This window comes from Silurus meridionalis, chromosome 6 (genome assembly GCF_014805685.1).
Source record: "Silurus meridionalis isolate SWU-2019-XX chromosome 6, ASM1480568v1, whole genome shotgun sequence".
Lineage (NCBI taxonomy): Eukaryota > Metazoa > Chordata > Actinopteri > Siluriformes > Siluridae > Silurus > Silurus meridionalis.
In genome coordinates this window covers 18,907,499-18,924,581 of record NC_060889.1, presented here as the reverse complement: position 1 = coordinate 18,924,581, position 17,083 = coordinate 18,907,499, and the positions used below count along the sequence as shown (strand labels likewise).

At 39.2% G+C, this 17,083-nt stretch overlaps 2 protein-coding genes across 2 annotated transcripts; one reads left to right on the top strand and one right to left on the bottom strand.

Annotated features, from left to right (window-relative positions):
* Positions 1 to 448: 448 nt before the first annotated feature.
* Positions 449 to 6,616, top strand: nagk (N-acetylglucosamine kinase). The gene is made up of 10 exons (XM_046852091.1): positions 449 to 548; positions 778 to 862; positions 1,814 to 1,912; positions 2,014 to 2,155; positions 4,649 to 4,759; positions 4,872 to 4,984; positions 5,074 to 5,161; positions 5,255 to 5,352; positions 5,459 to 5,537; positions 5,977 to 6,616. Exons 1-10 carry the CDS (start codon positions 520 to 522, stop codon positions 6,168 to 6,170), a joined length of 1,038 nt encoding a protein of 345 aa, XP_046708047.1. The 5' UTR covers positions 449 to 519; the 3' UTR covers positions 6,171 to 6,616.
* A 1,199-nt stretch (positions 6,617 to 7,815) lies between these two features.
* Positions 7,816 to 17,083, bottom strand: LOC124387639 (polyadenylate-binding protein-interacting protein 2B-like). The gene is made up of 4 exons (XM_046852092.1): positions 16,929 to 17,083; positions 9,333 to 9,493; positions 8,750 to 8,929; positions 7,816 to 8,524 (listed from the first exon to the last, which is right to left on the bottom strand). Exons 1-4 carry the CDS (start codon positions 16,933 to 16,935, stop codon positions 8,468 to 8,470), a joined length of 405 nt encoding a protein of 134 aa, XP_046708048.1. The 5' UTR covers positions 16,936 to 17,083; the 3' UTR covers positions 7,816 to 8,467.

Genomic DNA, 17,083 nt, shown 5'->3' with positions numbered 1-17,083 from the left:
CTTGAAAAACAAACCAACCAAACAAGTAACTACAATAAAATCTCATATCTAGAATATAGATCATATGTATGCACTGATCCGCCGTAACAATGAAACCACTGACAGGAAACATTGATCAAAACATTGGTGTCCAGAATCAAAGAGAAATGTCATCAGATCAGAGAGAAAAAATGGGGAAAAAAACAGAATCGACAGGGTTGCAGTGAAAATAGTGGGACACTAAAACGCTCAGCTTAATGCGTTTTATATATATATATATAATTTCACATTCTATTATATGTATTTTATTTATTGGAATATAACAGGTGAAGTATTGCCCCGTCGCTGCCTCAGCTGCCTCTCCTGCCTCTGAGAGAGAATGATCAGAACGACTTAAGATAACAGCGTGGTCAAGTTCAAAGCAGAGCTCGAGCGTTAATCTGATTGGTGGAAGATGTTCCGGGGGGGGGGGGTTCACGTGATGTACACGTGATGTACACGTGATCGGATTGTCACGGGGACAAAACCGGAAGCGGCAAAATGAGTGCAGTGTATGGTGGCGTTGAAGGGTGAGATTGAAACAATAACAATTGAAATTATGAACATTTACAATTTTCGTTAACAGCAAATGAAACTAGACATTACCGGGGCTCTGGTTATTGGTGTGTAGTGCGTTTGGTTTAGGTTTTTTAGAGCTTGTGTCTGTTTCAGGTGTCCTCTGTATGAGCTACTGAGTCCTATAAGAGTGTTATTAAATAAGTATTAAATGCTGTAACAATGTGGTTTTTACTTTGTCAGAGGAGGAACTCACTCCAAAGCTGTGCTGATCTCTGCTACAGGGGAGATCCTAGCCGAGACTGATGGACCCTGCACTAATCACTGGGTAAGGAAAGAGCCTGAGATCCACCATATTTATATTGTACCTTGTGCCTGCACTTGTTTCATACACATAAGTACAGTTTATAGATGTACAATTACTACTCACAATGTGTCTGCGTTGTTGGTGGAGCAGATATTAATTCAGTTCAGTTTTTTTTAAGATTGGACATTGTCCCAAAGCAGCTTTACAGAGATAAATAGGTTATACAACTCGGATTTATGAGTTTATTGCCTGTAGGTTTATCTTTAATGAGCAAGCCAGAGGCGACAGCGACAAGGAAAAACTCCCTGAGATGTTATGAGGAAGAAACCTTAAGAGGAACCAGAGTTTAAAGGAATCCCATCCTCATCTGGGTGGCACAGGATGTTCATTCATTATAGCTTTATTAATGTTGGGTCCTTAAATGCTGATATGTGGGGTCCTGGGTTATTGTAGTAGACTGACAGTCTGTGTAGATTACAGTCTGAATCCATCCTCAAAGTTCTTGAGGTGCTCAGTAGATCTTCAGGTGCTTCATGAGAAATCGCAGTGATCGCTAAATGAAGAGAGCTTAGGACATCGGCATGAATCGGGTCGATATGGAAAGGAGAAAGAGACATGATTATTTGTCGCTGGTACCTCAGGAGCATGTTTGACTCGACAATAGATAGTCACTAAACTATTCTCAGCACAGCAGTGTGTCTAATAAAAAACAATAAGCCTACATTGGTTTAGACCCCCACCTACACACACACACACACACACACACACACACACACACACACACACACACAACACCACTGTATATGATACACACATCATGGTAAAAGTTTGTTATAAAATGAATACAGTCTTTTAATGTCTTCTTCAGCCTGTCTTTATTTTTCCTACAATTCGTCCACACTGGTCCAATTAGGACCCATTAAGAATGAGTGTTTCAGACATTTCCTTACTGAAGTAATCTATGTTCTGTAGTTGGTTGGTGTTGATAAGTGTATCGAGGGCATTAATGAGATGGTCCAGAAGGCAAAGATCAGTGCTGGGCTGGATCCTGGCATGCCCGTGCATTCTCTGGTGAGTGTGTAGAACCGTTTCAATGTTCAGCTTGATAGCATGTACCTAGAACCAAACAAGCTGATTGCTTAGACTGAAGTCATTTTTCTAATATACTGTAGGGCATGTCACTGAGTGGTGGAGAGCAGAAGCATGCCATCCAGAAACTGATTGATGAGATGAAGGAAAGATTTCCTAAACTAAGCCAGAGTTATTACATAACCACAGATGCCATCGGTGCCATGGCAACCGCAAGTGACCATGGTATTGTCTCTTACATGTTCGCAATAATGGGGAAAATAAAGATTTATATTTGTATTTAGGGTTGCAAAATTTTCAAGACTGGAAAGTATCCAAGAGAATTAACAGGAATATATAGGAATTAACTGGGGATTTACAAAATTACAGGTTAGCCTAATTTAAATTAATTAAATTAAATGTAGTTAAAAAAAATTCTTGCAGGATAATCTTGGTTAAAAAAACAGGTTTAATGCAATTTCAGGTGAATTTCTACCCTGCACACACACACACACACACACACACACACTTTCTTTCGGCATCTCCCATTAGGGGTCGCCACAGCGGATCATCCGTATTCATGCTCGGCATGTTTGATTTGGCACGTGTTTTTACGCTGGATGCCCTTCCTAACGCAACCCTCCCTATTTATCCGGGTTTGGGACCCGCACTAAGAGTGCACTGGCTTGTGCAACCCTAATGGCTGGGGTGGGTTCCCTGACTGGGAATCGAACCCAGGCCGCAGAGATGAGAGCACTGCATCCTAACCACTAGACCACCAGGGAACCCTGAAGTTCTACCCTGCACATTCATCAATAATATGCACTTTTAGTTTTTTAATCCTGCACACAAAATAATGTCAAAAAAATGGCAAGTATTCTCATAATTACAAAAATGTGACAAATTTATGTTTAAAACTTCCCTGTGCAACAAAATTATGCTAACAATTATATCAAAGTCGAAAATGTCATTAAAAACCCCTCTGTATTAGTTTGCATGCATGTCAGCTTATGACCAAACAAAATGTTTGTTTTTATATAATACAGCGGAGGCGGCAAAAGTACACACATCCTTCACTTGAGGTGAAGTACAGATACTCATGTTTTAAAATACTCTGGTAAAAGTTAAAGTACTGACTATACTTTTTTACTTGCGTTAAATAAAGAAGTTTGGGCTCTGACATGTACTTAAGTAAAAAGTAGCCAGTACTACTACCTGTTTTAGTGTCACGCTGGTAACTGTACCTCACATCATATTAATACAGTGGTCCCCCGGAACTCTTACGTTATAAGACCCTCGCGAGTTCCGAAAATCTGTGAATTTTGATCGCAGCCCCTATGGTACCTTAGTGAATTCATCTAGACATTACGCCAGTAATTTGATTCCTTTTTGATGCATACTCAACATAAAATGTGAAGTAATTGACATAAATGCTTTATTTATCACTTAGAATGAATAATACAATAATGTGTTTTGAAAAAAATATAAAATAATATATAAAAACTTTCTTTCGGCTTCTCCCTTTCGCTGGATGCCCTTCCTAACAAAACCCTCACTATTTATCTGGGCTTGGGACCGGCACCAAGAGTGGCTGGGGTTGGTTCCTGACCGGGGATCGAACCCGGGCCGCAGCGGTGAGAGCGCCGCATCCTAACCACTAGACCACCAGAAACCCAAAATAATATAATATATAATAAAATAAAATATAATATAAAAAATGTATGAAATTTTTAGTGAAAACAATTAAAAATGTTGTTCCTAACAATCCTGAATATTCAGTCCCGCTGTGGATTCCCGCAAATTTTAATAAGATAATCCGCAATTTGCTGCTAGTAACAGTAGGTTTCAAATGAGAACCCGCAAATTTTCCAAACCGCAAATTTTTAGGGGTTGACCTTATATTAATACAAAATAATTTAAAATGTGTTGCCTAATGAATGCATCCAGGCTGAACATCCACCATATAGAACACAAGCAGAGAAAAGATGATGATGATCAGGAATGTGTCTGTTCTCAGTCATCTTTACATCACTGACTCCCTCTGTCTCATCCACGTTAGCTAGACTTCTTGTTGCCCTCTGCATTGCTCATTGTTAGCTTTGTAAACTAGTCTGCATCTGTGGTGTGTGAGCCAGGAAATGATACACCAGTAGTAGGTCGAAAAAGCCAAGCCAATGACAAGAAACAGGTTGATGGACTAAAAACGGTGCGCAACGAGAAGAAAAATATTCATCACGTCACCAAATAGATTAAAAGGAAATTAACGATCTTGTTTTAAAAACGTAAAAAGTAGAAAGTACAGATATTTGTGTACAAAATGTAATAAGTGAAAATAAAACATTATTTTATTTCAAAATAAATAGTGAAAAAGTATTGATGCCAGAAAATCCTACTTAAACAGTAACACAGTATTTGTACTTCATTACTTCCCACTTCTGTAATATAGTTTATATAAACTCCCCAAAATTTCTGATTAATTCTCATAAATTCCTGGTAAACTTTGAACTTGGAATATTTCCAAAATTCCCCGGAAATTTTCCAGCCCTTTGCAACCCTACTCATTGTTAACATTAGCGTTCACAGCAAAATCCACAGAGTTAAATTAACACACGAATGTTTAATTATGTTCAGAACACTAGGTGTTCATTCAGCAGGGATTTGACTGTGTACACATTGAAATTTGTATTGTGTGTATACAGTGGCAAATCAAAGAAATACACAGGTTCTTCTGTCCTGCAGGTGGTATAGTTCTGATCTCAGGAACTGGTTCAAACTGTAAGCTGGTGAACCCTGATGGCACTCAGGTGGGCTGTGGGGGGTGGGGACACATGATGGGGGATGAAGGTTCAGGTAATTATTAATATTTATATACCTCATACCCTTATTTATATTTATGGAATCATTACTGTGCTTATTGGGTTTAGTATGTTTTTTCTGAGGTTTTCTGATTCATGTTCTTCAGCATTTTGGATTTCCCATCTTGCTGTAAAAGCAGTATTTGATGCCAAGGATAACCTGGTCACACCTCCACATGATATCACTTATGTCAAAAACGTAATGGAGGACTACTTCAAGGTTTGTGGTCACTTTGCTTGCTTAATGATGTGTACCTCAAATAGTTGTGCATCTATGTTGCATGATTGATTCCTCTGTATCTACTGCAGGTGTCAGATTTAATGGGCATGCTCCCCCACCTGTACAGAAACTTCCAGAAATCCTATTTTGCTGGGTTCTGTAGAATACTGGCTGAAGGTACTGTGACTGAAGAAAGAACGATAGCCGTGTGCTCTAAATACGGTGTATAAGCTGCTGTCTGTCTTCACGCCTCAAACGTTTGCGTTATAGGTGCTAATGCAGGTGACGACTTCTGTCGATACGTGTTTACGCAGGCTGGTAAAGTTCTAGCGCAGCATGTTGTAGCAGTGCTGCCCAACGTGCAGCAGGTTTGGCACACTTGACTGCTTGTCTCAGTACTATACATCGATGTAACACACACTGTGTTTTCCTGTTTATTTTTGTTTAATCTCTTTGTAATTCATTTTTGCTCAGGAGCTGTTCTTGGGAGATCTTGGCCTGCCCATTCTGTGTGTTGGGTCTGTGTGGTTAAGCTGGGAGCTGATAAAGGATGGTGAGTTTGGTGGGGAACTGATGAGAAAATGAGACTGATGAGAAAAATGTTTTTTTTTTCTTTAAGGTAATATTCATCTTCGATAGTCAACACGAAGTCATTTAAATAGATTTGTAGTGATGTCATTTGGCTGACACTTTCATCCAAAGTGATTTTTAGCTGTATAGGAATTTTAGGAAGTTTTTGGAAGTATAATGAACTGAGCTGCTGAAGAAAATGAGAACCCAATAAACATAAGAACCCAATCTTGAAGATACAGGGATTTGAACTCACAACCTTCCAATCAGTAGCCTAATGTGATAGTAGGTTTCACTTTTTTTTTTTTTTATAGATTACATTTTTTGTTGTTTTTAAAACACCGCATCTGCGTCAGCTCAGTGAAAACCACAACCAGCTGCACATGACACTATGGTGAGCCTGTGGTTGCTTTTTCTTACAGGTTTCACACTGGTCCTCTCTCAGGCCAAACTGTCTGGTTACAGTCATTTCCACAAGTATAGCCTTCTCACTCTAAGCCAGTCATCTGCTGTGGGTGGTGCCAAGCTTGGAGCCCAGAATGCAGGTGCCACCTTGCCCTTGGACTACTCCACTAGTGCCAGTGTCTTCTTCAGCCACTCGTTCACTGAGCAGTGATCAACAATAATAAGAACCAATCAAGCTGCAACTGCACTGAACTGCACCCTGGTATGGAAGAGAGGGGGAGGGGAGAGAGACCTAATGCTGTTAAGTACAATCAGAAAAATACCATGACTAACAGACATTCCTTAGTAGTATTCCTATTATCCTGTGTATCACTGTTTACAGTGGCTCCTTAAAAGTAATATGATCGTTAACCCAGTAGGAGATTGTGTATTATTCTTTACATTGAAATTAGGGTTATTAAATGCAAAAAAGCTGCAATTACGTTCATATTTTTTTCATAATTCCTCTACTTATTTTGAATATAAAAATCAATGCTGATCTGAGATTAGTATCTGCACTAATTGTGAAAATGAAAAATACAAATTGGTATATTTTTATACAGTAAATATCGCAACAGTGTAATCCATAAAACAGAATTAAAAATCGTGATTACAATGCAAAATGGTATCTTCATGTAAAGTTTTGCCTGTGTAGTAGAAATGAATATTTCATCAGAAAGATTAGACAGCATGCATATGGAAATGCATTTGACTGACAGGAGTGGAACCAGATGTTTGGTGCATGCTTTCTGAGATTACTTTCTACAAGCCCTGGTATGTAGAGCGATCACTACATTTTAGCCTTCAGCTCAAACCAGTCTAACCATTCACCTCAGGCCTTATCAGCGTAATCGTTCACCTCTGATCTTATCAACTTTGGCATTTCACTGCTATTAACTGGAGTATCTGTACCTTCATGTGTACATTTTACAGACTTGGTATTGCATTGCACTGCTGCCACACAATTTCCTGACTGGGAAAACTACATTAAAATAAGGCAGACAGAAACTGTAGATTAAATACACCTCAAGCTTGCATTCTGATTAAGTCCACTAATTTTACCCTAAATTTACCCTTTCCTTTGCTACTTCATAATGTTTTTGCATACTTTGTCTAACACATTCCATTTTAATGACATACAACCATGTACCTATTCTCTTTGGTGGCCATTTTGAAAAAGTCTTCACCTAGAAGAGAGATCAGAAACCTTGTCACTGTGCATACAAATTAACATGTTCAACTGGAATAGCTAACTTTATATGGAAAGAAAGAAAGAAAAAAAAGACTATAGACTCACACTGAGTGAGTATAAATAAATTCAGAGACTATTGTCATTATTTCTACTGTATTAGGCTACAAAGTGTCTCATTTTTGGATGGTGGGGTGCCTTGTAATTTTTTTCATTGAAAAGTGTACTGTGGCTCAACAAAGGTTGAAAAACACTGGTCTGATGTGCCTAGAGGTACTGAAACAGTAGTCATGTTAAACTGGGTACAAACAGCATCAAACTCTCTGCAACAGAGTTCCATCTAAAAACTTCAGCTCACTGAAAGAATCATGTTTCAATATGGTGCATTTCATATTTCACACAATCACCTACAACTTGATGCTCAGCAGGATCTCGATTCTGAACTGTTTAAAAGAAAACATAAGGAAACGCTTTCTGTAAATGAAAAATTCTACAGCCATATCAAGAGACACCAGAACCGCTGCATGCACGAGAAATATGTATATTATATTATTATTAGTATATAAGAAACTTGAGTCAAGAAAAAAATTTAATAAAAAAAAAGGCATGACACACAAACACTCAGAAATACCAACATTTTTACTTTTATTTTTTTTTTTCCTTTTTGTTTCAAATTACTGCATTCTTGCATGTAAGAATTTCTACTCAAAATCAAATAATGTTTTCATGTGAAAACCTCCACAGCGTTTTCTTGAAATTCTACTCAAACTGGCCCAATATATCCAGTGAACCATTTTACGTCCAGTCACACCTGTCCCTCCACACCCACAGTCATGGGGCATGCATTTCCCAGCCAGACAAAAACTTCCCTTGTAGTAAAAAAAAAAAAAAAATCCAGGCAAGGAGAAAGTAAATACATTATCAGGCACGGACTTCTAAGTGAGAGCTGGGGTGATCTGTCTTTTCGGATTATCAATACAAAGAAATAAAACGGCTCTGTTTTGAGTACAATGTTAGGTTGCCATGGCACCTCCTAGAGGCTGCATCTAAACTCCCTGCCCTTGATTTACATGTAACAAATGGAAAAATAAAAAGCTTATAGATAAACCCTCTTCCCTCCCTCCCCTCCCAAAAAACCCTCACCCTCCTCCTCCAGCCCCTCACAGCTGTGTGTGTGTACATATTTAATGAGAGCATATACATGGCTGGGCCAATTTCAGCCAAAAAAGTCTCTGTATGTGCATGTGAGAGGACTCCACTCCAGAGGGTGAGGATGAGCCCTAGTATTTCACTCCTGGGACAAACTCCTTGGCTTCAGGGTTTAAGCTGCTCTTGCGCTGAGAAGAGACGAGAAAAAAAAGACATCGTGTCAGATGTCAACATGAAAGACCAACATGTTTAATGTAGGAGTCATACTTCTCCTGGCTCAACTAACAATCATTTCAATGTATGCAACTAAAGCTAAGCATCTGTGCTGTCAATCATCCAGTACCCCTGATGAGAAAACTGGTGTGATCTTTGGTTTTCAGGTAAAACTGCGCTTGCTAGGCCTCAAAGCTTACCACAATCTCCTCTGTGTTGCTGTTGCTGTCGCTGACAGACAAGCCGTTAAACTGCTGCTGAATTTGTCCCATCCCTGGAGGGAGGTCTCTTGCTGGAATAAACCAATCCTGATCCTCTTCGTCCAACATTTCCTGGAAACAGCGCTCCAGGAACTCTTGCTCCAACAGCTCCTCCTCTACCTGAGAAAACAGTAAAGAAAGACCACAATAAGATAAACAGAGAGGGTTCACGAAAGGATTGGCGGTGAAATCTCCACCCTCAAAAATCACAAAGGGTGTGTTAGCTTGTCCTAATGAGCACATTGTGTCAGTCAGGATATTGCAGACAGGCCACTGCATGTCAACAAATTGAGCACAGAGATGCTGGAGTAAAACAATATATGCTGAAGACTTTGTCAGCTCTCTTACAATTAATGCTGCAACAGAGTTGCACCCGTCAATACTACACAGACGGTGGTGTGCGCTTGTGTGTATATTATCTATCTATACACATGCACTATATATATATATATATATATATATATATATATATATATATATATATATATTAGTTTAATGATATTATATAAATAAAAACACATACCTGTCTGTTGTATTCCTCCTCGTTCTCCATCCACATGTACTCTGCAAAAGGGTTGACATCTCCCTCTGCATGGCCATTGGATACAGTGTCTTTTCCATCTTTCCCTGGAGCCCCGCCCCCCACCGTCTTTGCTAGATCAGGCCCGTTCAAATCTGTCGGCTCTGTAAAAGCGACACGAATAAATCATGAAAAATTAGATCATGGGAGTTAAACTTCATAATGGAAAAACTAGAGGGAAAACATTAGATTGCATGCACTGCCTCGTTTAAATCCCATGTACAACACCGTTCCAAAACAACAGAAAAATCTAATGGGTGCAGAAAACACAAACACCCGTGATCATGGAACATTGGTGTAAGTGCACATGATCCCAAATTTCAGGTCTCACAAATTGAAGAAAAAGCCATGTTTATACCCGTCTTCTAGTTCACGGTTGCTAACAATTATGAGTGCAACATGTCACATGACTTCTAATTTTTATTGTGTTAGCCAAAAAAGAAAAAAGTGTACACCAGACCCTCACACCTGTACGTATAAGCATCCTATTCCAGCCTTAGTACCCTTTTGTGGTTATAATAACCTCAATTCTTCTGGGAATACCAGTAGATTTCAGAGCATAGTTGTGGAGGATTGAGTGTCAATAAGCCCAGGCACTGACATCAAGTACAAACCCTGGTGCACAGTTGGCATTCCAGTTAATCCTTAAAGTGTTCAGTGTGGTTAAGATCAGGACTCGATACAGGACGGAAAAGTTCTTCCACCCCAACCTTCTCCAGGCTCATGTGCACAGTGACAGTCATCCAGGAACATGTTTGGGTCTCTAGCTACAGCATACAAAGACAGACAATTGTGTGCTTCCAACTTTGTGGCAACACGTGGGTGTGATGGTCTTTCATGGCCTTTTGACCATATAGGTGAGATGAATGAGAAGCTAGATTTAAAAATCTGCTATATGAGGGGGATGAGTTTCCTTTCAGCTTCTCACTGGCTGGTTCTCAGCACTGTACTTGCAAATAAACAGGGGAGGTTCCATGACAGATTCATAAATGCGAAAATCAAACATGCTTGAAAAATAGCAGAGCTGCTTCGACAGCTCACAGACTGACAATCACAAAACCGCTCGTGCTTCATGAGCAGCTGCTGTGAGTGCAGACCTGGGTATTGTAGTCTCTGTGTACCAAACCTGGGGAACTGGGGTCAGGAATCACACAGTCTGCACTAGGCTTAATAGGGAATTAAACGCGTGACTGTTCATTCTCTCACACAAGCATGTACCTGACAGTTATCTTCTACCCACATGTTGTGATTTTAGGAGAGAGACTAAGTACAGCGTGTTGCGTTCGCAGAGAGACAGTCAGATTAGGTGAACCAGTGCAGACTGCAAACAGACAGATAAGGACAAAACCACTGCCAATGGAGTGGTATAAAAATCGCTTACTATACAGCTTAATAGTCAGATACTCAAAGTGGTATCACATATCTCCAAATTATCTCAACCCTGGTTGTCTAAATAATCCAAAAAGTGGAAGTGTCTCACGCTCTATATCTATATAAAATCCAATGTGCAAATAGTTCCCTATAATTAATATGCAACACCTACTATTTGTTTCTAAAAACCTGTAACAATAGGAAAATACTGGTCATTAAGGTCTGGTGCATGCAGGACACTGCAAAGGGCTCTTACAGGTTCATTTACAACATCCTTTGAACCGTATTTGGCCAACATTCATCAATTAAATTGAATACATGCTAAAGCTTACAGTACAAATTACATTTGCTGACATTAAACTACATCCCTATATATAAAAGGAAATATTTGTAGTGTAATGGACCAGCTATTTGCTCATAATTGCTTTATTAATGTTCAACTTTACATGAGAAAATATAGAAACTGTTACTGAAACTAGGGTTCTGATGGGTTTTTTCCTGCATGATTGTGTAGACTGATGAATGCAAACGTCTCAGGGGATTAGCAAAATCTGAGATATTGAAACCAACCCATCTGGTCCAAACTACAATGCCATACCGAGAGACTGTTTGCAATATGTTTACAGGTGTTCAACGTTGTAGCACAAGATGAAACCCTTCAGCCTTCCTCAGAGTTCTCACTTCAGTGACGAGCAATGTTTTCAAGGGTGAGTGATTTTGTATTTTTTTTTTTTGGTGGACATCTGTTTACCCACTATTACAGTACACATTTTCACTAGCATTACTAGCGCTGTTTTTCACCCTCATTTGTAAATACAGATTTCAGTACTAAGCACAGATTGTGTGTGGATTTATGGGCCTACATAGCTATTGATAACGCTTGATCTAGCTTATCCGGTCGACAGCCATGTCTATATACAAAACAAAAATTGCTTGATATATCAGACACTCGGCACAGTCACAGATACAGAATGGTTTTGTAGGCAGAGCAGTACATGATGTTGAAGTGCTGCCTGGCATTTTATTTTTAGAAAACATTTAGCACTTGGTAATGCTTTCAAAACTTAAAAAAAAAAAAAAAAACATATGGTTTGCAGTAAGAAGATTTTGAGGATTAATATAATTTGGGCTGCTTTTTAAGCATGTTAACTTTGTCACACTACCTCAACCTCAGTCACACACACATGACATGCATCTATTACCACTTGTACCGGATGAGGCTTGAATCATGGGTCATGTTTAAATCGTAAATACAGAACACTCGATTTTCCCATCAAAACGCTCATGTCCACTGTGGCTCTTCTCGGTCATATTATGCTTGGGGTGAGTAAGACATGCAGCTGATGCATTACTAATGCAGGGACTATGAAATCCTTTCATGCGCTAGTTTCAGTTCAAATACTATATTTTGGCTGTTTGCATTTTGGGCAACAGGGGAAGCTGATTTTCTTAAAAGAAAAATAAAGCAGAAAACATTGCCTTTGGAATAAGGAGAGGGAAGAATGTAGGAACGCGGTCACGTGTTCACGTTATGCAGGTCTGGGTGGCGCAGGAGCTTATCAGCGGATCGGTGTGTGCAAGGAGAAAACACAGTCCATTGCATTATCTATTGTTTTGGCTTTAAGCAGATACCTATGTGCCTACAAAATATATTTTCGAATGAATAGTCTTTATAATAGCATTTCAGATCCATTAAAGTGGCTTTATTAAACCCAGACAAAAGAAAGTAAGTGTGAGTTGAAAAAGCTGGGGGACGGGGCACTTTATTTGAATCATGCTATTCATGGTTCCACTCTGTAGCTTTATTTATAAAAGGACTAGATCACAGAAAATGCGGGTGTATTTATATAGCAGGATCTATACATGTGCTTAGAAGCCAATGCAAATAGGATGAGCACTCAATTAACATGTTTTATAGGCGGTCAATAAAAGTTAATGCCAACCACAAACTATGACTAAATAAAAGCTTTAAACATTCTAAACGGTACATTTTACATATCCCAAAAAACCTGAACATGTTCTAAGGCCATCTACAGTTTACAGTATATTCCTCAGTGAAAGCAAATATATATATCCTAGGAAATAAAATACAAATGTGGGTGCAGTCCAATAACACTAAAGTATTGAAAATGATAGTGTTTATAAAAAAATAAAAAAGAAAGAAAAGAGTAAAACGTTAACGGGGTAGAAACGTAGCATGGTTAGTAATCAATATGGTTATTGTCATACACCATGACACTGACCAGCATAGCTCTGTGGTGACACTAAAGTAACTCCCTTTTCATTTGTTTTTATACAATTGCTATTTATGTCCAAACATCATAACTGGTATTAATTCAATAACAATTAAAGCTGACAAGAAAAAATAATAATAAATCGCCCTGGGTAAAATGACCATATTTAACACCAATATTGTGCTAAATTATGCCATAATATTTTTTTCTGACTTATCACAGGTATTGTGCTTCACTATATACAGATGGTCCCCGAATTGTGAACGTTCAACTGACTATTTTCCGAACTTACGATGACGATACGACAAAATAGTACAAAAAAAAATTATTTCACGTGACAGGCAGAGGCAGCTGTTGGAAGCACAGCTGGGATGAGCGTATCTCTTGCCCTGTGAGATGCAAGTTGTCTCGGTGTGTATTATTTTCCCGTTTCAAAAAGCAATTTTAGTGAGAAAAGCGTGTCTTCCAATCGCCCAAGTATGTCTCCTGCTTGTAGTGAAGAAAAAAAGAGAAAAGCCTTCAGTTTAGTGCAGAAAAAAAAATGAGAAATCAGCATGAAGCAGAAAAGACCATCACAGTTATAGCACCAACGTATCTCCATCCTAAGTAGAGAACTGCCTGTACTGTCATTTTAATAGTAACTGCAAGCTCTAAAATTCTTTTAAACAACAGATCCATTGCAAATGTGAATGTATGGGATTTGTTTGGTTTTTATGCAACATCATTTTGTTATAAATGTGTTTACTGCATTAAAAAAAAGCGCGTTAAGTAACGTGTTATGATTTCAGGATTGCGCTCTGCCGTCATTTAAAAAAAGATTTCCATTACTGCTGAAGACACCTCCCACAGGAGGTATATGACCAGCCTGACTGCTTGAAGATTAGCCGTCATTTTAGAAGATCAGATGTGTGAACATGACCTCATTTCCACATTCAGGATGAAGCCACTTTGAGCCTGTGTTAATTGCTTTCCTGGTGCAATTTCCAGGCTTCAGACAGACATATAGATAGTGAGTGTTACTGCTTTCTTAAAACCCTTTTCTTAAAGCCCTTTCACGTTCTTTGGCGGTCATTGGGCTGAAAGTGTGAATCTAACACTTGTGATGAGATCCACCTGGCCTACAACAACAAAGATGGAGCAACATATGCAAATAAATTCTTAAAGGATAAGCATATTGCTGTTACTTGTTCTCTCTCATCAAATACTAAACACTGTGCTGTTTATCATTAGTGCAAACAGCAGGACTCCATAAAAGGCAACGAAACTGGGTATTTTTGGTTCATGACTGATGGTGAGGAACACGTAACCAATCACAATTACCTTAGAGAGAGGGGGGAAAAACAACACACTGAAGCTTTTTGCCACTCAGGAGGATCTTTGCATTGCCAATGAAGCTCATGACACATTAGCAATTAGCGTGTTCTTCAGTCCGTGTCTGTCTGGACCCATTCGCCACACCAAATGACATGGAGAACTATAAAAATGTGATGACAACCACCTGGAAACACACACATCACCTTTCCTCAGGTCTGAAAATGTCCGTATGCACAGGGATAAACAGTAATCAGATGAATGGTAAGAAAGGGTAATGCTTATAAAGAACCTTAAGCCTCTTTACACACTATTTTCTGTGCATAGGTAACCCAGGACTGATTTTAGTGATGAAAAAGAAATCCAACACCAATCAGGTGACAATCCTAAAGGGCCACTAATGACAGTCATGTTTTTTTTTTTTTGACACAATCAACAACAAACTTAAAAAGGGTTGCGTGAAAATTACAACCGCAGTGAAACACGTTGCTTCATTTCTTAGGTAAAGTGTCAAAGCCGTAAATGTATAAAAACTGCATTACCGCAAACAGAGTTTTATATCAAACAATAAATGCTCTTGACCATTAATCATTTTATCAGTGATTTATGAATAAATGTCGATTGGGTATTGTAAAGGCACAATGCACGATTAAAAAAAAAAAAAAAAAAAGAAATGCAATGAAAGTCACCAATTTCAGGCAAAATATTCATAAAATTCAATCACAAAACATGTCCTTTCCTGCACTATGTGGGGGAACTGCACTGTGTGTTAGCTTCACAATACTGATTATTAAAATCTACGATATACATACACCAACAGGCGACACCAGCCTCCAGTTCCAGGTAAGGTTTCTGTGGGTGTAACTCACAACACTGTGATTCATTAAAAAAAAGAAAAGAAAACCCACCCGTCTGTTTTGCAATACCTTGCAGTATATTAATTCACAATAGTAGCAGTATATTCGAAATACATTGGTTGCAACTTGACAACCCTCATACATGAATGGAATTATTATAAAATGCGTCCTAAACTGTCCCGAGTCTCAAAACGGGACAGAGAAACAAATAGTACAGAAACGACCAATAAAAGGCAACAGGAAGGACATGCATGGGCTGGATTTTGCTCGTCTTCGAAAAAGCAGAGCCACGTCGAGTCATTTTTTGGAGTGACCGGGGCAATTGTGAAACTTTGTTTAAGCACACTGCAATATTTGCAGGAAATCAATATCGAATCTGAGCACCAGGTCAAGTTTAGCCTTCATTCTGTGTATAAGGTCAGAGTCAACATCAGTATAGTGGGGAAAGAAACATGACCTGGTTATAAACACACACACAAATGGTGCAATGTGACTATCAAAACTATTTAAACTCCAACAGCAGGGGAGTGGGGGTGATTACTTTTGGTATCACCATTAAAACGTTTTGCCCTATAGTGTCTTAAAAGAATGTTATACATTTTCATTCCTGCATGCATAATCTGTTATACTTCACTATAAAGCACATTGTGGCAGTCAGGGACACCTAGAGCATACACCAAAACAAACTTTTTTTCATCCAGGAACATGCCTGAGCTTCTGCATCTAGTAAATATAATGAGAAATGGGATGGAAAGACTACAATAATTAAACTGCAAGTAAACTGGCCCTGGTACATGATCTTGGTTATGTAACCGAGAAGCCATTTGCTCCAAACTGGTGTGCATTTCTTTCCAGTGATGTGAAACAGGACGTCGACATGCTCACACATATGGAGCAAATGAAGCTCGTGTAGCAGCGCGTGCTAACGACGCACAGCGCGTGTAGGCCAACTGGAGAGAATAAAAACAAAATGTCTCCAGGATTTAACACTCGAACACTAGAAAACTCGCACTAATGCCCCTCTTTTCTTTCCCCTCATCCACAAAGCAATTCAAGGGGGATTTCAGTGTGTCCTGTAGTCCTGCCTGCTGAAAACACGTCGGGTCAAAACAAAGAGCACGCTAGCTGGCTAGTGTTTGGGGTTACAGTGTTTCCTGTGTGAAGGACGTTGTTGCCGTTATGTGAGACAGCTATCTGGTGGACCATTACACGCTCCAGAACACCCCTACAAAACAAATTTAGGTCATAAGATAGCATTTGAATAAATCATAAAGAAATAAGTGCACGAAATGGGCGACGCGCATTATATATGAACTAAAAGGTGAATCAACAAAAGGTCGAGGAACATGAACTAACAAAGCCATGGGTCTAAAATGTTTCAGAGGACCTTCTGAGGGGAAATAGGAGCTCAAACATGGCTACCGACATCGGGAATTTTATATATAAATGCGTTATTTCTTTGCTATATTCCCGTCCATGGGTGCGCGCAAGTCTGAAAATGTACACCGAGGTACAAACGCGCGCTCCCGTGCATGCGCGTACGCGCGTGTTTGTGTTTGTTGTGTGCGTTTTTATTTTTTGGTTTTTTTTTGTTTGCGTTCACGTCGTTTCCCCTCCGCTTTAACAAAGTGCAACAAAAACCCGCACGAAGTGTGTGTCCAAAGATGGAGTTAATGAAGTCCGAGCCAAAGCACGCGCCTTAACCTTTCAAAATGTACACCTATGCACCAAATCAGACACGTGTAAAAGGGGTTAAAAGAATATACCTGGCATTGTGGTCTCTCTCAAAAAAACCCGACCAAAATCCACGAAGAAAATAATTACTCCAAAGCGCCCAGAGATAATTCCTCCACTCCCGGGGTAATGGAAGCTGCTCACTGCTGTGGGATAAATGCGTTAGTGGGACACGATGGTCACGTGG